Here is a 21,510-nt window from a genome sequence, read left to right as displayed (position 1 = left end):
GCAGAAGTGTTATAAGAAGAGCAGAGTATATGGAGAGTAAAAGAAAGGTAAAGAGAGTGGTGAGAGAGTGCAAAAGGAGAGCAGATGATAGAGTGGGAGAGGCACTGTCAAGAAATTTTAATGAAAATAAGAAAAAGTTTTGGAGTGAGTTAAACAAGTTAAGAAAGCCTAGGGAAAGTATGGATTTGTCAGTTAAAAACAGAGTAGGGGAGTTAGTAGATGGGGAGATGGAGGTATTAGGTAGATGGCGAGAATATTTTGAGGAACTTTTAAATGTTAAGGAAGAAACAGAGGCAGTAATTTCATCACTGGTCAGGGAGGTATACCATCTTTTAGGAGTGAAGAAGAGCAGAATGTAAGTGTGGGGGAGGTACGTGAGGCATTACATAAAATGAAAGGGAGTAAAGCAGCTGGAACTGATGGGATCATGACAGAAATGTTAAAAGCAGGGGGGGATATAGTGTTGGAGTGGTTGGTACTTTTGTTTAATAAATGTATGAAAGAGGGGAAGGTACCTAGGGATTGGCAGAGAGCATGTATAGTTCCTTTATATAAAGGGAAAGGGGACAAAAGAGACTGTAAAAATTATAGAGGAATAAGTTTACTGAGTATACCAGGAAAAGTGTACGGTAGGGTTATAATTGAAAGAATTAGAGGTAAGACAGAATGTAGGATTGCGGATGAGCAAGGAGGTTTCAGAGTGGGTAGGGGATGTGTAGATCAAGTGTTTACATTGAAGCATATATGTGAACAGTATTTAGATAAAGGTAGGGAAGTTTTTATTGCATTTATGGATTTAGAAAAGGCATATGATAGAGTGGATAGAGGAGCAATGTGGCAGATGTTGCAAATATATGGAATAGGTGGTAAGTTATTAAATGCTGTAAAGAGTTTTTATGAGGATAGTGAGGCTCAGGTTAGGGTGTGTAGAAGAGAGGGAGACTACTTCCCGGTAAAAGTAGGTCTTAGACAGGGATGTGTAATGACACCATGGTTGTTTAATATATTTATAGATGGGGTTGTAAAGGAAGTAAATGCTAGGGTGTTCGGGAGAGGGGTGGGATTAAATTTTGGGGAATCAAATTCAAAATGGGAATTGACACAGTTACTTTTTGCTGATGATACTGTGCTTATGGGAGATTCTAAAGAAAAATTGCAAAGGTTAGTGGATGAGTTTGGGAATGTGTGTAAAGGTAGAAAGTTGAAAGTGAAAATAGAAAAGAGTAAGGTGATGAGGGTGTCAAATGATTTAGATAAAGAAAATTTGGATATCAAATTGGGGAGGAGGAGTATGGAAGAAGTGAATGTTTTCAGATACTGTACTTGGGAGTTGACGTGTCGGCGGATGGATTTATGAAGGATGAGGTTAATCATAGAATTGATGAGGGAAAAAAGGTGAGTGGTGCGTTGAGGTATATGTGGAGTCAAAAAACGTTATCTATGGAGGCAAAGAAGGGAATGTATGAAAGTATAGTAGTACCAACACTCTTATATGGGTGTGAAGCTTGGGTGGTAAATGCAGCAGCGAGGAGACGGTTGGAGGCAGTGGAGATGTCCTGTTTAAGGGTAATGTGTGGTGTAAATATTATGCAGAAAATTCGGAGTGTGGAAATTAGGAAAAGGTGTGGAGTTAATAAAAGTATTAGTCAGAGGGCAGAAGAGGGGTTGTTAAGGTGGTTTGGTCATTTAGAGAGAATGGATCAAAGAAGAATGACATGGAAAGCATATAAATCTATAGGGGAAGGAAGGCGGGGTAGGGGTCGTCCTCGAAAGGGTTGGAGAGAGGGGGTAAAGGAGGTTTTGTGGGCAAGGGGCTTGGACTTCCAGCAAGTGTGCGTGAGCGTGTTAGATAGGAGTGAATGGAGACGAATGGTACTTGGGACCTGACGATCTGTTGGAGTGTGAGCAGGGTAATATTTAGTGAAGGGATTCAGGGAAACCGGTTATTTTCATATAGTCGGACTTGAGTCCTGGAAATGGGAAGTACAATGCCTGCACTTTAAAGGAGGGGTTTGGGATATTGGCAGTTTGGAGGGATATGTTGTGTATCTTTATATGTGTATGCTTCTAAACTGTTGTATTCTGAGCACCTCTGCAAAAACAGTGATAATGTGTGAGTGTGGTGAAAGTGTTGAATGATGATGAAAGTATTTTCTTTTTGGGGATTTTCTTTTTTTTTTTTGGGTCACCCTGCCTCGGTGGGAGACGGCCGACTTGTTGAAAAAAACAAACAAAAAAAAAAAGTTCTGGTTAACACACAGGCAGATTACATTGCTAAAAACTAGTGTTTCAACTGCATTAGTATTAACTAGACTGAAAAATACATGGAAAAATGGGATTACATTCATGAAATCTCAAAAAAAAAAAAACTTACAAGTTTTAAGTTTCATAATTCATCAGAAAATATTTTTTCCATAAATTGTTGTTGGATGTAGTAAAGTATATATTAATAAATACAGAACATGTAGGTAAAAAGATTGCCTAAAGCTATTTTTTCTTAAATTTTGGTTGATGAAACTTGATTATGAAATGTATGGCAAGGGTTAGTGTAGCTCTACTGGAATGAGGTGGATTAATGTGGTGGCTCTTAGAATAAGGCATAAATAATATATACAGTTGTGTGCAATCACAATGCATGTTAAAATTGTCACTTTCAATAACATTTGAGATTAAAGCTTATTCTTTTTGGCATCTCCAGCATCACTAGTATTGCTTTCGGGTGCAGTGCCATGGTTTATATTCAGTAATGGGTTGGGGTCATGAAAAAATTCAAAATTGATCGAATGACATACGACTAAGTAAGGTACTGGACACAGACACAGAAACTGACAAGGTGGGTGATTTACTACAAAGGTGAAACTTACCTTCTTCCCTGAAAACAGTGGCCTCACCCGTAGGCTAACTGAAGAGAGTAAATATCCCGCATTATTTTCAAATGGGATTTGATGTGTAAAGTGGACTTGTGCTTATTTTTTCCCAAAATTTGTGGCATGCTCAACTGGTCTTTTTCTATTGCAACATGTAATTTGGTACAGTATTTTAATTGCGTTTTATTGAAAATTTTCTGTTTGAATGTTTGTTAACCCTTTGACTGTTTCAGGCCCCTTTCTGAAACTGTCATTCTATGTCGCTCAATTTTTGAAAAAAAAAAAAAACATTTTTCTTATGAAATGATAGAGAATCTTTTCCCGATGGTAATGACACCAAAAGTTCAAAATTTGGTCGAAAACTCATGGAATTATGCTCCCGCGAAGTTAGCGGTCTCGGCGACATATGCTTATCGGCGATTTCGCCGACTTTGAGCCCTATTTTCAGCCAACTCCATTGTTCCATTTGACCAAACTCATAGCTATTTCTTTAGAACTCCATTTTATCTATCAGCTGAGTACAAGAAACCTCCCATTTACTAATTTGGACTACCCAATATGGTGGTCAGAAATTGGCAATTTGGCCAATTTCACGCAAACTAAAATAGATGCCAATTTCAAAATAGGGTCCAGAATAAACAAGGTAGACATTCGTGGCACTAAAATAACATATGCTCTGTTCATTAGTCACATCTCTAGGCCTCTCTTATATAATTATTGCTTTCTATTTTGATTTTTTATTCATACAAAAAAATACAAAATTTACTGTTATGCAGACTACTGCATTATTGTAAAAATGGTATAAATAATATCAGTGCACTAGTGAAAGAATATTAGACTCCCCAGTTGACGTGTATTGGACGTGTGGTGTGATTTATTTACTCCTGAACATTGGTAAAAATCAAACATTTCCGCTACTTTGAGCTCAGTTTCAAGGTCGTTTTCATCGTCAAAGTAATGAAAATCATCTCTATTTCTGTAATATGTTTTCCATTTTATCACCTAAGACCATGAAAACGCGAATACAACGATAAATACTATACGAAAATACACCTCGAAGTCGGAGTTTTATTCCAAAAAAACGATGATTTTTTTTTTCTCATAACGCAATGTGTGCTGCAGGATTTTTTTTATGTGGTGCACACTGACCACACAGACCCATTCTCTCACATGTGGGCCTACCAGCTTTCTCCCGCTTGATTTGAAGCCGCTAGAATTATTGAGTATACTGTATATACGTCAGAAACATTGGCTCATAAGACATATTTATACGTCGAAAACAGTCAAAGGGTTAATTGGCATTCTACAGGATATTTATTTTTTGAAGAGTTAACATTAGGATGTATTATGTGCCTTTAAATTACATTAAATTCTCATCTCTTAAAATACATTAAGTATATAATACAAACACTATATAAAAGTGATTTGATCACACACAGTAAAACTCAGACATAAATCTGTTTTTGGTAAATGGTTATAATTTAATAAATAATATTACACTGATTTAATTTTAGGGCAAGCACTGTATTCTTGATGTAAGTGGGAACGCTATAAAGAGACTTCAGGTTGCACAGCTGTACCCTATTGCTATTTTCATCAAACCAAAGTCTGCTGAACAAATTATGTAAGTATGTTGTAATAATTCTAGTTAACTTAAAAGACTTGATTTTTTGCTGTGAACATCATTTGTCAGGCCAAAATTGTAGCAATATCTACAGTACAATGTGAGTGTGTGCGCTTGCATGTTTATATGTATATGTATGTGTATTTGTGTATATATAAAACACTGTCATTGTTAGATAAGAGTAAGGTGATCAGGGTATCAAGCGAGTTATGTAACTGAAACATTGTATACAGTGGTACCCCGAGTTTCGAACTTAATCCATTCCAGGAGCTAGTTCTAAAGTTGAAACGTTCGAAACTCCTAGCAGTATTTCTCACAAGAAAAATGTAAATCTAATTAATTCGTTCCTGCTGTCAGGAGGCACGACAGAATAGTACTTCAATATGACACTATTATCAACTCTACGGCTTATTTATCTATCACAATTCATCTAATATTACATAAACAATATAAATAACATAAAAACCTGATATACACTCTAGAATGAATAAAATATGTATGTCATTACGTATGTGGTGGCAGAGGAGGATGCAGTCGCGGGCATTCTTGCCCCAGCTATGAAAACGTCTTCCTATTTTTTCGTCCTTCAGATGTGTTAGTATAAGAGAAAACAGAATTTGTAATGCTAACTGCATTAAATCACTTCTTTCATAAGAAACCATAATGTAGAAATGAAATGATGTATGTACACCATTTACATACCTTGCGGATATTTGACTTTAAACTTCACAACTTGTGCTATGCTGGCATGTAGGAACACATTAAAATCATTAAGAGTGTGTTATTAGTCATGAAGATGCCATATTAATAATAAGTAATGAGTGTACTGTATATGCATTTTATCACTCTAGGGCACTTTAAATGCCTAGTACAGTGGACCCTCGGTTTTCGTGTTTAACCCTTTCAGGGTCCAAGGCCAAAATCTGAAGTCACGCACCAGTGTCCAAGAAATTTTGAAAAAAAAAAAAAATTATTTTTTCTTACAGAATTAAAGAGCATATTTTTGTGAAGGTAATAAAACAAAAAAAATTAGAATCTGATCAGTACTTACCGAGATACAGTGCCAAGAAGTTTATAGAAAATGATGTGGTGGTGGCAACATCGACGAATTCCACATACGCGTATTATATTATTTTGTTGTTTTAGTTGTTTTTCTTTTCTTTTCCAATTTTTTTCTATTCCTACTAACATTTGGGGCCTGAGAGACCAATACTGTATATAATTGATATATATATACTCACTGTATTGAACACAATAACCGCACTAAAGTTATCATATTATTGTTTACCACTGTTGTTTATTACAATAAACATGCACAAATATTGTATAATACTAATGTTCTATCATATATTTACATATTTACAGTCACTGGACATGGTTTTAGAACTGCTGGAGCTTGTGGAACTCCTTGAAACAAGGCACCATGCACAGAGGCACCTTACATTCCTCACACATAAACCGAGTGTCTTTGCGTCTTTGTTGCCGTCGTTTTTTTGTGCACAGACAATGCATCTCTTCTGAGCAAATTTCTTTTGAGTTGAAGGAAGCTGTATTATGAAATGATCACCTTCTCTCCTCAAACGCTTGGGTATATTGTGATGAATTCGAGGACCATGTTGTATTGCAGGTGTTGTTACCTGGTACTTCATTATGAGTTGTCTGACAACAGACAAACAAAATTTACCATACAGTGGTCTGTTACCAGTCTTTATTTGGTACATATTATATGCATTCAGCATTGAAATGTCCATGAGATGGAAGAAAAGTTTTATGTACCACTTGTAACTCTTACGAACACAGTCAACAAAACCAATCTGCATGTCACACTTGTCAACCAAGCGCATGTTTTGTGTATAATCAATCACTGACACTGGTTTTCGAATATGTTCATTAGTCACTCGATCAACTTTGCCACTGTCTTGCATTTCATTATGGTGAATGGTTGTCAACAATGTGACATCTCGTTTGTCATGCCACCGTAATGTCATGATGTCATTGGAAGTAAACACCTGCACGTCATCACTACGAACACCTGCGTTGAGCCTGGGCATATGTTTACGATTAGAACGCACTGTGCCACACACATCTGTCTTGTTCACTCGCATGAAATCACTGAGTAATGGGCTTGTGTACCAGTTATCGGTATATAATGTATGGCCCTTACCAAGATAAGGTGCCATCATGTTTCTCACTACGTCACCTGAGATACCCAATAACATCTTGGTATCTTTCAGTGTTTTACTACCCGTGTATACAACAATATCCAACACCAGGCCACTGTCACAATCACAGAGTACAAACAATTTTATACCAAAGCGGTTCCTCTTGCTTGGTATATACTGCTTGAATGACAGTCTACCTTTGAACAAAATCAAAGACTCGTCAATTACAAGATTCTTGAATGGATAAAAGTATATCCTGAACTTTTGTTTGAGATACATGAAAACATTTCTAATCTTGTATAACCTGTCATTTCTGTCAGGCCTGGTTTTGTCAGAGAAGTGCAACATATGTAACAGTAAGATAAACCTGTTCACTGGTATTATTTCACTGAAGGATGGGGTACAAATTAGCCGATCTGTGGACCAGTATGCTTTTATATTATGCTTATAGACGTGAGGCATAAGCATTATTGTTGCAAAAAGCAAATACATTTCTGCAACAGTCGTCTCTTTCCACCTGTGTAGTCTTGACTGTGGTGATAAGATCGTATTTGCCATGGTGTACTGAAAATACTTATTACTTTCCCTGGCAATAATTTCCATCAATGGCTGGTCAAAGAATAATTCAAAGAATTCCAGTTCATTGGCCGTGGTTCCAAGGGGACAGGTAGGTAGAATTCCACTTTGAGAGTCATCAAAGTGGTGAGGGATGGGAACAAAATTGGGATTTTGCTGCCAATCCCACATACGGTTTGCTGGTGGATACTGGACATCATAGGCTGGTTGTACGGGTGGTTGTGGTTGTGGCGGGCTGGTGGCTGACGCTCCGCTTTGTCCTTGAACTGACGAGTCAGCAGCGTGGGTCCCCGCGTGGCACAGTGAGTCACGCATGGCGGTGCCACTACCACCACCAGCACCACTAACACCATCCACTGATGCCTGTGGCCCATCCATGCCAAGTGTAGCCACATCATCCTCACTATCACTACCTAAAACGGGTGTAGGGCCACGGGATGTACTCCGGGATGTACTCCGTCCCCTGGGCACAGCATAGGGTACACTACCCGAGCGCATGCGGCGGCGAACATACCGACGCTTCACTGGTGAATATGTTTCCTCACTATCACTACTCGAATGATCGTCGAGCGCAATAAAATCACAATCCACGTCAGAATCATCGTCATTACTGAAGTCAGAGGCCTGGCCACGGGAAAATATTAGTTTTCTCTTACATTTAGGAACACCCGACCGTGAGTCACGAGTGCCCACACCAGAGGTAGAAGTCGAGGATCGTCGGGGTTTTCTGCACTATTATCGATATCCTGGTCATTATTTTCGGTCACTAACTTATCAAAGCCGTAGAATTCATCTTCATTTCCACTTCCATCAGTGTCAGAACTATCAGACAGGAAGAGGAGAGTCCCAATTTTCCGGGGAGTGAGAGCTGACTTGCGACGAGGCATGGTGAACGAGGGTGACTGAGCCGGCGTTCCCACAATGCTATGCAGGCGCCTAGATTTTTTGTTTACGGTGCACACCCACGGCGCAGACCCATTCTCTCACATGTAGGCCTATGAGCGCTTTCGCGCTAAATTTGACGGCACTAGAATTTTGGCGTACATCTATGGTTTGGACACTCACCGAAAAGCCGTAGATTTACGGGACGGACCCTGAAAGGGTTAATCTGTTCCAGAGCCATTGGCCAAAACCGAAACCATTTTTTCCCATAAGAAATAATGTAAATGGAATTAATCCATTCCAGACACCCAGAAGTATCAACAACAACAAAAAAAAAATTTTTACCTTAAATATACATTTACATGCACAAAAGAATGAACATTAAACATGACACTTACCTTTATTGAGGGCTGTTGTTGCTGGAGGGAAGGGAGGAAGGGAGAGGGAAGATAGGTTATTGTTTGGAAAGGGAATCCCCCTCCATTAGGACTCTAGGTACTAAGTCCTTATTTGGGGTCACTTCCCTCCTTTGTTTTTTACTGTCATTAGGACCAGCTTGAGAGTCACTGGACCCCTGTTGCACAAAATATCTGTCCAGAAAGGTCTGTTCCTGGCATCTCTCTAAGATTTGCCTAAAATGGGACATTGCATTGTAATTGTAAAAGTTACCAGCACTGATTGCAACAGATTCCTCAGGGTGATGTTCCTCCACAAATGAATGCACTTTAGTCCACGTTGTACAAATCTCCTTAATCTTTGAAGAAGGCACCTTTGTCAATCTCTCTTCCTCCTCCTCTGAAGCAATTTCCTCAGCTGTGGTCTGTTGCTGTTGCGGATGAAGCTCTTGCAGCTCATCAGTAGTTAGCTCTTCATTGTGGTCCTCCACCAACTCTTCCACATCCTCCAAACTCGCATACAACCCCACGGAATTCCCCAATGCCACAATTGATTGCACAACAGGTGTAGGGTCGACAGGGTCAGCCTCAAACCCTTAAAAATCCTTCTTTTGGACACAATCTGGCCAAAATTTTCTCCAAGCAGATTTCATCATCCTGGAAGTCACTCCCTGCCAAGGCTTATCTATAAGGCCTATGCAGTGGAAGATACTGAAGTGATTCTTCCAGAACTCTTTTAGGGCCAATTCAGAGTCCGAGGTTATGTCAGAGTACCTTTGAAACATTGCTTTGGTGTACAGTTTTTTGAAGTTTGCCATGATCTGCTGTTCCATGGGCTGGAGGAGAGGAGTGGTGTTAGGAGGCAAAAACTTCACTGTTACAAAGCTGAATTCCTTAGACAATTGGTCTTCCAAGTCTGGAGGATGAGCAGGAGCGTTGTCCATTAACAGGAGGCACTGGAGTGGCAATTTCTTATCCAGGAGGTATTTTTTCACACTGGGGCCAAACACTTCATTAAACCATTCCCTTGTGATCCATGCCCTACTGTTTGCCTTCCACATCACACACAATTTACTCTTGACAACACTGTTTTTCTTGAACACACTGGGATTTTCAGAGTGATACACGAGTAAAGGCTTCATTTTGAAATCCCCACTAGCATTACCACACAACAAGAGAGTTAGCCTGTCTTTCACTTTCTTGTGTGCTGGCAGTGCCTTTTCCTCCTGTGTGATGTAGGTCCTCTTCGGCATTTTCTTCCAAAAGAGGCCTGTTTCGTCACAATTGAACACTTGCTGGGGTTGGAATTTTTCAGACGAAAATGGAGGTAATCGACGAAAACTAAAGGCAAAAATCGACAAAAAAATGTCAACCAAAATCGGCGATAACCAAGATCGACAAAACCAAAGGTCCACTGTATATAATGTAATGTTCACTTGAGAAACATAGCCAGACTGACTCACGATGCCTGCGCGGGGCAGGCGGACAGGTCTGATACGCAGTTCGAAACACGGGGCACATTTGATACAGCGGTCGAAACTCAAAGCGTTCGATAGTCGATGTGTTCGAAACTCAGGGTTCCACTGTATAAGATTGGAGGGAGGGAGTGTGGAGAAAATGAATGTGTTCAGATATCTGGGAGTTGACCTCTTCAAGGGGGGCTCCTTGGCGTGGTGAAGAGGCTCTTGGTCTGAGGAATTAGACCTGTCGGTCTTCTTCCTCAGACCGAACCTAATTACCCCCCAATCTCCCCTCCCCTATCCCATCCTCCCCTTTTTCCTTTCCTCCTCCTCCTCCCCACCCCTCCCTTTTGCCCTTCCTCTTTTTGGCCTTTGGGATTTCTCCCACAGGCGCGCTAGTTCCTAGGTAGGGGAAGGGATACCGGGGTCCATCCCATTCCGTTGAGGTTCTTAGCGGTGGTGTAGTTTGCCGTGGAATCTGGATCGCCTGGGGATGTCCCGATCCCTCTCCGGTATCCCGGAGTAGCTTTGGGTGTCTTTCGGGCGACGAGTGTATCTCTGGAAGCCACCTTTCGGATTCCGGGGGTGGTGGCCGAAGGAGGTATGCTTTGTGGCGGATATCCGGCCGCCCTCTCTTTTGTCCACCGAGGTAGCTCGGCAGATGTGAGGTTGCTATCCTGGATTGTTAGTTTACTAGCATGATGGGTAGGGTATGGCATGGGTTCCATGCTGCATCTGCGCTACTTGCGGTGCTGAGGTCCTCTTGGGCGCGGAGGGAGATTTCTGGCCCTTTCATTCCTCCTAGGAACTATCCCTCCCCGGGCCCCCCTTTTTTTATTTTTTTTTTTATTTTTATTTTCTTTTCTTCTCTCTTTTTTTTTCTTAAAAACAAAAAGAAAGAAGTAACCTAACCATGGCAGCCCTAGTCCATGAACCTCCTACCCCATGGCAAGGCACTCCTACGCCATGTTGGTAAAGATATTTCTTTTCATGCTCTTAAGAGCGGTACGCGCATCATTACCGTACAGAATGCTACCCAGGCTCATGAGCTCTCTCGTCTTTCCCATATCGATACTGTTCCTGTCACTGTTGAAAAACATCATTCCCTCAATTCTTGTAGTGGTACCGTCATTCTGCCCCATACCATAGTTCAACAAAATTTCCAGACATGTGGCACTGACATTCTTGAACAGCTGGAACTCCAAGATCTCCCAATCCTCAAGGTAGACACTTACGTTCTTCCTGCCCATGGGCGGAGACGATACCCTAGCAATGTGGCTCGTTTAACTTTTGACAGCCGATAACTCCCATCCTCAGTTTATATAGCAGGACATCGGTTACAAGTTCGAAAGGTGATCCCTACACCACAACAGTGTAGAAATTGCTGGCGATTTGGCCATCCAGCGAAATATTGCACATCTATCGCCGAATGCCCAGTCTGTGGTGCCGATGACCATTCTAATACATCTTGCAATCGATCTCCCTCTTGCCTTAACTGTCATGAGGCTCACCCTTCGTACTCTCGCCGTTGTCAAGTCTATTTAAACGAGCGGGAAATCCGTTACCTCAAAGAGACAGAAGGTCTCCCTTATGCCATGGCAGTTTCTCATCTCCGCCTCCAAGGGAGACTCCTACGTGTTTCTTATTCCCGTGTTTCAAAACGTCCCCCCAATTCTGGTATCCCATCTTCTACACCCTCCTCTGTGGTTACCTCTCCCATAATCACTCCTGTATCTAATCCTTTTGCTGTCCTCGGCTCAGACGTCCCTACTTCAACGCCTCAGTCTAATCTCGCTTCTTCGAGTTCTCTCTCACAAGCCTCAGTATCGACGAGACCTCGTACGACACCTCCTCCCAATCGTCCCTCTACTTCTCAAAAGTCAAAAAAAGGTCCGTTAACACCTCCTACCCATCTTCCACCTCCTCATTTTACCCTCCCTAAATCTGTCCCTGGTTCTTCCCCTCTCACTGGCTCAGTTACAAGTGTAGAGGTTCACCCTCCTCCTCGTACTGTACCTTCCTCCCCTGTTCCCTCCCAAGTTTCTTCCTCTTCTGCCACCTCCCAGGTTCCTGCCTCTTCTGTCCCCTGCCACGCTTCTCCAGTTCCCTCCACCCTTTCGCCCCCCCCTACCTTGGTACAGTCCAATACAGTTCCAATCTTTACTCATCCTCCCCCTACCATTCCCAATATTGTCTCCCATATGACGTTTCTGAATTCCGAAACACTTGAAGCAATCTCTGAATATATTGCAGAGACCAAACCATCAATGGACACTGATCCACCTTCCGCTCTTTCTCTCTCCTCTGCTCCATCTGCGCAACTCCTTTCTTCACAGCGCACCGTTCCTTCGCTGCTTGAACGTTTTCCACTGCCTCCGCATGTGGACTTTTCTAACCCCTCTAGTCTGTAGGAACCCTTACCTGCGGATTTCAAGTATCTTTATCATTGCCAATCATGGCCTATTTACAGTGGAATATACGCGGCCTCAGGGGTAATCGGGGTGAGCTTCAGATGTTACTCTCCCAGTTTGCCCCTGTTGGTGTTTGCTTACAGGAACCAGAATTACACTCTGCTGTTATTTCTCACATCTCAGGCTATAATTTATTGTATTCTTCAGATCCTTTTCCTGATGGGACCTTTAATGAAAGTGCCCTTCTTCTATGCACTGATATTCCGTACCATCAGCTATTTGTTCATACTTCGCTGCATTACACAGCAGCCCGTATCCACTTACATAAGTGGTATACGCTCTGTTCTTTATATCTCTCTCCTTCTCAGGCATTATTCCGGATTTTGCCTTCCTTGTTTCGTCATTACCGCCACCGATTCTGTTACTTGGTGATTTTAATGCCCACCATTTCCTCTGGGGGGGGTTCTCACTGTGATTCCCGTGGAATTCAGTTAGAGGCTTTTCTTGCCACCCACCCCCTCCATGTTTTAAATACAGGTACTCACACCCATTTTGATCCTCGGACTCATACTCTCTCTTGCATCGATCTCTCAGTCTGCTCTTCCTCCGCCGCATTAGACTTCACTTGGTCTGTTCTCCCGGACTTATATGACAGTGATCATTTCCCAATCATTCTTACTTCCCCTTCATATTCGCCACCTCTTCGCACCCCACGCTGGCAATTTAATCGGGCAAATTGGAACCTTTACTCACACCTAACTGTTTTTAAAGAGGTTCCTTCTTCGTCCTCCATCGATGAGCTTTTACACCTCTTCTCGTCCTCCGTTTTCACCGCAGCTTCTCATTCTATACCCCAAACTTCGGGCAGGCATTCTCAGAAATGCGTGCCTTGATGGTCTCCTGCTTGTGCTCGTGCAGTACGTTTGAAACGCGCTGCATGGGGCAGGTACCGGTACAATAGAACCACAGAGCGACTCCTTGATTTTAAACAGAAGCGTGCGATCGCTCGCAGTGTCATCCGTGATGCTAAACGCACTTGCTGCCGAGATTATGTCTCCACCTTCACCTCTGCTTCCTCTATGAGTGCAGTCTGGAAAAAAGTACGAAAACTGAGTGGTAAATATTCTCCTGACCCGGCTCCTGTTCTACGGGTTGCCGGTGTTGATACAGCAAACCCACTAGATGTTGCCAGTGAAATTGGCAATCATCTGGTCCGTATTTCTCAGGGACTCCATCTATGCCCCTCATTTCTTTCCTCAAAGTCTGCCAGAGAGTTAGCACCCTTGGACTTTTCTTCTCTCAGAGAAGAACAGTATAATGTGCCTTTTACACTTCAAGAACTGGAGGCAACACTCTCAGCTTGTCGATCATCGGCAGCTGGGCCCGACGACATTCATATTCGTATGCTACAACATTTACATCAGTCAGCCCTTGCAGTCCTATTACGCCTTTACAATCTTATTTGGTCACAAGGAGTTCTTCCACAGCTGTAGAAATCCGCCATTGTTCTCCCTTTCCGCAAACCAGGCACTACGGGACATGAAACCTCCCACTGTCGTCCCATTGCTCTTACCAGTGCAGTTTGCAAAGTAATGGAACACCTAGTAAATAGACGTTTAGTGTGGTATTTAGAGACACACAACAGTCTCTCCACTCGTCAATATGGCTTTCGTAAGGGACGTTCTACCATAGACCTCTTACTACGCTTGGATACGTATGTTCGTAATGCCTTTGCGAATAACCACTCAGTTATTGCCATATTTTTTGACCTTGAGAAGGCATATGACACAACTTGGAGATATAATATTTTAGCCCAAGCCCACTCCTTAGGCCTTCGAGGCAATCTACCATCCTTCCTTAAGAACTTTTTAACTGACAGGCATTTCCGTGTTCGGGTTAATAATGTGCTCTCCCCGGACTTTATCCAAGCTGAAGGTGTCCCCCAGGGATGTGTTCTGAGCACAACACTTTTTCTCCTTGCTATTAATGATTTGGCCTCGAGTCTTCCATCAAATATTTGGTCATCACTCTATGTTGATGAATTCGCTATTGCCTGTGCAGGCGCTGACTGTCACCTCATTACAGTTTCTCTCCAACATGCAGTCGACCGTGTTTCCAATTGGGCCACCACACGTGGGTTTAAATTTTCCAGCACTAAAACCCACCAAATCACTTTCACTAGACGCTCTGTCATCTCCGATCATCCTTTGTACCTCTATGGCTCCCGTATCCCTGAACGTGATACAGTCAAGTTTCTGGGCCTCCTCTTTGATCGTAGGTTATCCTGGAAACCTCACATTGCCTCTCTGAAGGCAACTTGTCACAGCCGGCTGAACCTTCTTAAAACCCTTGCTCATCTTTCATGGGGAGCTGATCGTCGAACCCTCCTTCGCCTACATTCCACCCTTATTTTATCGAAACTTGATTATGGTGACCAGATCTATTCAGCGGCATCTCCTGCTACTCTCTCTAGCCTTAACCCCATTCATCACCAAGGATTACGTTTATGCCTTGGTGCTTTTCGCTCTTCCCCTGTCGAGAGCCTCTATGCAGAAGCGAACGTTCCATCCTTATCCGATCGCCGTGATGCCCATTGCCTGCACTACTATGTACGCTCTCATGATCTCCGCAATCCTTCCATTTATAGAATGGTCACTGATATTAGTAGACATTCTTTATTTGTTCGCCGCCCGTTTACTCCGTCCCTTCTCTCTTCGCCTTCATTCGCTCTTGTCTTCTCTTCAACTACCACCTTTCTATGTACATGTAGCATCTCACTTTTCCCTACCCCCCTGGGAAGTTCCAGCTGTTCGAGTCTGTTCTTTCTCCCTCCCTTACTCGAAAGCCCAACTGTCTACGTCGCTTCCCGCTCTCTTTTTCTTGACCACTTTCACTCTCATTCTCATGCCATTGCTGTGTACACAGATGGCTCTAAGTCTTCTGACGGCGTAGGATTCGCAGCAGTGTTTCGGGACAGCGTTGTACAAGGGCATTTACTATCTTCGGCTAGTATATTTACTGCTGAATTATATGCCATCCTTACAGCACTTATCTGTATTGCATCTATGCCTGTGTCATCATTTGTGGTTGTGTCAGACTCCCTTAGTGCTTTACAGGCTATACAAAAATTTGATACACCTCACCCCTTAGTCCTCCGTATCCAACTTTGGCTACGCCGCATCTTTACCAAGCATAAAGATGTTGTTTTTTGTTGGGTCCCTGGTCATGTTGACGTACAGGGCAATGAACAGGCAGACACTGCTGCGCGGTCAGCAGTACATGACCTACCAGTTTCTTATAGAGGTATTCCATTTACGGACTATTTTGCTGCAATATCTTCCCACCTTCACACCCGTTGGCAACAACGTTGGTCTACTATGCTCGGCAACAAACTTCAATCTATTAAACCGAGTATAGGTTACTGGCCGTCTTCTTATCACCAGTGTCGAGGTTGGGAGACTACTCTCTCCCGTCTTCGCATTGGCCATACTCGTCTTACTCATGGATATCTCATGGAGAGGCGTCTTGCTCCTCTCTGTGAGAATTGCCAAGTTCCATTATCAGTCAGCCACATTCTGTTGGACTGCCCACTTTATCAACGAGCACGCAGAATTTACCTCTGTCGTCGTCTTCGCTCTGCTGCTCTCTCTTTACCTTCCCTTCTCGCTGATGGACCCACCTTTCATCCGGACTCTCTCATTGACTTTTTGACAACAACTGACTTACTTCACAAATTCTGATACCTTCAGCCCTTTCTACTTCAATCTCTTCCTCTTCAAGGGGGGCTCCTTGGCGTGGTGAAGAGGCTCTTGGTCTGAGGAATTAGCCCTGTCGGTCTTCTTCCTCAGACCGAACCTAATTACCCCCCATTCTCCCCTCCCCTATCCCATCCTCCCCATCCTCCCCTTTTTCCATTCCTCCTCCTCCTCCTCACCCCTCCCTTTTGCCCTTCCTCTTTTTAGCCTTCGTGATTTCTCCCACAGGCGCGCTAGTTCCTAGGTAGGGGAAAGGACACCGGGGTCCATCCCATTCCGTTGAGGTTTCTTGGCGGTGGCGTAGTTTGCCGTGGAATCTGGATTGCCTAGGGATGTCCCGATCCCTCTCCGGTATCCCGGAGTAGCTTTGGGTGTCTTTTGGGCGACGGGTGTATCTCTGGAAGCCACCTTTCGGATTCCGGGGGTGGTGGCTGAAGGAGGTATGCTTTGTGGCGGATATCCGGCCGCCCTCTCTTTTGTCCACCGAGGTAGCTCGGCAGATGTGAGGTTGCTATCCCAGATTGCTGGTTTACTGGCATGAAGGGTAGGGTATGGCACGGGTTCCATGCTGCATCTGCGCTACTAGCGGTGTCGAGTCCTCTTGGGCGCGGAGGGAGATTTCTGGCCCTTTCATTCCTCCTAGGAACTATCCCTCCCCGGTCCCCCCTTTTTTTTCTTTTTTTTGTTTTTATTTTCTTTTCTTCTTTCTTTTTTTTTCTTAAAAACAAAAAGAAAGAAGTAACCTAACCATGGCAGCCCTAGTCCATGAACCTAGTACCCCCGGGCCCCTTCTTGATACCGCACCCCGTTCTGACCCCGCCTCGTCTTTGGACCACTCTTCAGACATTCCTCATGCCTCTGTACCTATTGCCGGTGCTGTTTCCTCACCCGCTTCAGGTACTGAGGCCTCGACTGACTCCTTCGATTTATCAGACCTTCGCTCTCCTCTGACTATGCTTCCGGCCTCTCCCTCTACGGTGCGGCAATTTTCAAATCGCCGACCCGTTCCACGTCGGACCAACTCTGGTCCCACGCCTAAACGTCAACGACAATTACCTGCTGATGATACTTCTCCACCTTCACCTTCTCGTTCTTCTCAGAAACGATTGACACGTCCTTCACTACCTTTCCACGCTCAGTTTCAGACTGAACAGTGGACTAAATTCTTCACTTTACGACCAACTTCCTCTACTGCCTATCTTTCTGACCATAGTATTGGCAAGGCACTCCTACGCCATGTTGGTAAAGATATTTCTTTTCATGCTCTTAAGAGCGGTACGCGCATCATTACCGTACAGAATGCTACCCAGGCTCGTGAGCTCTCTCGTCTTTCCCATATAGATACTGTTCCTGTCACCCTTGAAAAACATCATTCCCTCAATTCTTGTAGTGGTACCGTTATTCTGCCCCATACCATAGTTCAACAAAATTTCCAGACATGTGGCACCGACATTCTCGAACAGCTGGAACTCCAAGATCTCCCAATCCTCAAGGTAGACACTTACGTTCTTCCTGCCCGTGGGCGGAGACGATACCCTAGCAATGTGGCTCGTTTAACTTTTGACAGCCGAGAACTCCCATCCTCCGTTTATATAGCAGGACATCGGTTACAAGTTCGAAAGGTGATCCCTACACCACAACAGTGTAGAAATTGCTGGCGATTTGGCCATCCAGCGAAATATTGCAGATCTATCGCCGAATGCCCAGTCTGTGGTGCCGATGACCATTCTAATACGTCTTGCAATCGATCTCCCTCTTGCCTTAACTGTCATGAGGCTCACCCTTCGTACTCTCGCCGTTGTCAGGTCTATTTAAACGAGCGGGAAATCCGTTACCTCAAAGAGACAGAAGGTCTCCCTTATGCCATGGCAGTTTCTCATCTCCGCCTCCAAGGGAGACTCCCACGTGTTTCTTATTCCCGTGTTTCAAAACGTCCCCCCACTTCTGGTATCCCATCTTCTACACCCACCTCTGTGGTTACCTCTCCCATAATCACTCCTGTATCTAATCCTTTTGCTGTCCTCGGCTCAGACGTCCCTACTTCAACGCCTCAGTCTAATCTCGCTTCTTCGAGTTCTCTCTTACTAGCCTCAGTATCGACGAGACCTCGTACGACACCTCTTCCCAATCGTCCCTCTACTTCTCAAAAGTCAAAAAAAGGTCCGGTAACACCTCCTACCCATCTTCCACCTCCTCATTTTACCCTCCCTGTCTCTGTCCCTAGTTCTTCCCCTCTCACTGGCTCGGTTACAAGTGCAGAGGTTCACCCTCCTCCTCGTAATGTACCTTCCTCCCCTGTTCCCTCCCAAGTTTCTTCCTCTTCTGCCACCTCCCAGGTTCCTGTCTCTTCTGTCCCCTGCCACGCTTCTCCAGTTCCCTCCACCCTTTCGCCCCCCCCTACCTTGGTACAGTCCAATACAGTTCCAATCTTTACTCATCCTCCCCCTACCATTCCCAATATTGTCTCCCATACGACATCTCTGAATTCCGAAACACTTGAAGCAATCTCTGAATATATTGCAGAGACCAAACCATCAATGGACACTGATCCACCTTCCGCTCTTTCTCTCTCCTCTGCTCCATCTGCGCAACTCCTTTCTTCACAGCGCACCGTTCCTTCGCTGCTTGAACATTTTCCACTGCCTCCGCATGTGGACTTTTCTAACCCTTCTAGTCCGTAGGAACCCTTACCTGCGGATTTCAAGTATCTTTATCATTGCCAATCATGGCCTTTTTACAGTGGAATATACGCGGCCTCAGGGGTAATCGGGGTGAGCTTCAGATGTTACTCTCCCAGTTTGCCCCTGTTGGTGTTTGCTTACAGGAACCAAAATTACACTCTGCTGTTATTTCTCACATCTCAGGCTATAATTTGTTGTATTCTTCAGATCCTTTTCCTGATGGGACCTTTAATGAAAGTGCCCTTCTTCTCCGCACTGATATTCCGTACCATCAACTATTTATTCATACTTCGCTGCATTACACAGCAGCCCGTATCCACTTACATAGGTGGTATACGCTCTGTTCTTTATATCTCTCTCCTTCTCGGGCATTATCTATTCCGGATTTTGCCTTCCTTGTTTCGTCATTACCGCCACCGATTCTGTTACTTGGTGATTTTAATGCCCACCATTTCCTCTGGGGAGGGTCTCACTGTGATTCCCGTGGAATTCAGTTAGAGGCTTTTCTTGCCACCCACCCCCTCCATGTTTTAAATACAGGTACTCACACCCATTTTGATCCTCGGACTCATACTCTCTCTTGCATCGATCTCTCAGTTTGCTCTTCCTCCGCCGCATTAGACTTTACTTGGTCTGTTCTCCCGGACTTACATGACAGTGATCATTTCCCAATCATTCTTTCTTCCCCTTCATATTCGCCACCTCTTCGCACCCCACGCTGGCAATTTAATCGGGCAAATTGGAACCTTTACTCACACCTGACTGTTTTTAAAGAGGTTCCTTCTTCGTCCTCCATCGATGAGCTTTTACACCTCTTCTCGTCCTCCGTTTTCACCGCAGCTTCTCATTCTATACCCCAAACTTCGGGCAGGCATTCTCAGAAATGCGTGCCTTGGTGGTCTCCTGCTTGTGCTCGTGCAGTACGTTTGAAACGCGCTGCATGGGGCAGGTACCGGTACAATAGAACCACAGAGCGACTCCTTGATTTTAAACAGAAGCGTGCGATCGCTCGCCGTGTCATCCGTGACGCTAAACGCACTTGCTGGCGAGATTATGTCTCCACCATCACCTCTGCTTCCTCTATGAGTGCAGTCTGGAAAAAAGTACGAAAACTGAGTGGTAAATATTCTCCTGACCCGGCTCCTGTTCTGCGAGTTGCCGGTGTTGATATAGCAAACCCACTAGATGTTGCCAATGAAATTGGCAATCATCTGGTCCGTATTTCTCAGGGACTCCATCTATGCCCCTCATTTCTTTCCTCAAAGTCTGCCAGAGAGTTAGCACCCTTGGACTTTTCTTCTCTCAGAGAAGAACAGTATAATGTGCCTTTTACACTTCAAGAACTGGAGGCAACACTCTCAGCTTGTCGATCATCGGCAGCTGGGCCCGACGACATTCATATTCGTATGCTACAACATTTACATCAGTCAGCCCTTGCAGTCCTATTACGCCTTTACAATCTTATTTGGTCACAAGGAGTTCTTCCACAGCTGTGGAAATCCGCCATTGTTCTCCCTTTCCGCAAACCAGGCACTACGGGACATGAAACCTCCCACTATCGTCCCATTGCTCTTACCAGTGCAGTTTGCAAAGTAATGGAACGTCTAGTAAATAGACGTTTAGTGTGGTATTTAGAGACACACAACAGTCTCTCCACTCGTCAATATGGCTTTCGTAAGGGACGTTCTACCATAGACCCCTTACTGCGCTTGGATACGTATGTTCGTAATGCCTTTGCGAATAACCACTCAGTTATTGCCATATTTTTTGACCTTGAGAAGGCATATGACACAACTTGGAGGTATAATATTTTAGCCCAAGTCCACTCCTTAGGCCTTCGAGGCAATCTACCATCCTTCCTTAAGAACTTTTTAACTGACAGGCATTTCCGTGTTCGGGTTAATAATGTGCTCTCCCCGGACTTTGTCCAAGCTGAAGGTGTCCCCCAGGGATGTGTTCTGAGCACAACACTTTTTCTCCTTGCTATTAATGATTTGGCCTCTAGTCTTCCATCAAATATTTGGTCATCACTCTATGTTGATGACTTCGCTATTGCCTGTGCAGGCGCTGACTGTCACCTCCTTACAGTTTCTCTCCAGCATGCAGTCGACCGTGTTTCCAATTGGGCCACCACACATGGGTTTAAATTTTCCAGCACTAAAACCCACCAAATCACTTTCACTAGACGCTCTGTCATCTCTGATCATCCTTTGTACCTCTATGGCTCACGTATCCCTGAACGTGATACAGTCAAGTTTCTGGGCCTCCTCTTTGATCGTAGGTTATCCTGGAAACCTCACATTACCTCTCTGAAGGCAACTTGTCACAGCCGGCTGAACCTTCTTAAAACCCTTGCTCATCTTTCGTGGGGAGCTGATCGTCGAACCCTCCTTCACCTACATTCCACCCTTATTTTATCGAAACTTGATTATGGTGACCAGATCTATTCAGCGGCATCTCCTGCTACTCTCTCTAGCCTTAACCCCATTCATCACCAAGGATTACGTTTATGCCTTGGTGCTTTTCGCTCTTCCCCTGTCGAAAGCCTCTATGCAGAAGCGAACGTTCCATCCTTATCCGATCGCCGTGATGCCCATTGCCTGCGCTACTATGTACGCTCTCATGATCTCCGCAATCCTTCCATTTATAGAATGGTCACTGATATTAGTAGACATTCTTTATTTGTTCGCCGCCCCT

The 21,510-nt window shown here is 44.0% G+C and overlaps 1 protein-coding gene across 15 annotated transcripts in view; it reads left to right on the top strand.

Moving 5' to 3' along the window:
• dlg1 (discs large 1) overlaps positions 1–21,510 on the top strand; it is a 1,301,051-nt gene that overhangs the window by 1,209,953 nt on the left and 69,588 nt on the right. For all 15 annotated transcript variants that reach the window (XM_070096106.1, XM_070096113.1, XM_070096114.1 and 12 more), the window contains one exon: positions 4,382–4,491. In XM_070096106.1, the coding sequence (XP_069952207.1) occupies positions 4,382–4,491 (110 nt within the window). The remainder of the gene's footprint in view (positions 1–4,381; positions 4,492–21,510) is intronic.

The sequence above is a fragment of the Cherax quadricarinatus genome, chromosome 52 (genome assembly GCF_038502225.1).
Source record: "Cherax quadricarinatus isolate ZL_2023a chromosome 52, ASM3850222v1, whole genome shotgun sequence".
Classification (NCBI taxonomy): Eukaryota; Metazoa; Arthropoda; class Malacostraca; order Decapoda; family Parastacidae; genus Cherax; species Cherax quadricarinatus.
Note: the sequence above shows the minus strand (reverse complement) of the source record. Positions and strands in the feature narration are given on the sequence as shown.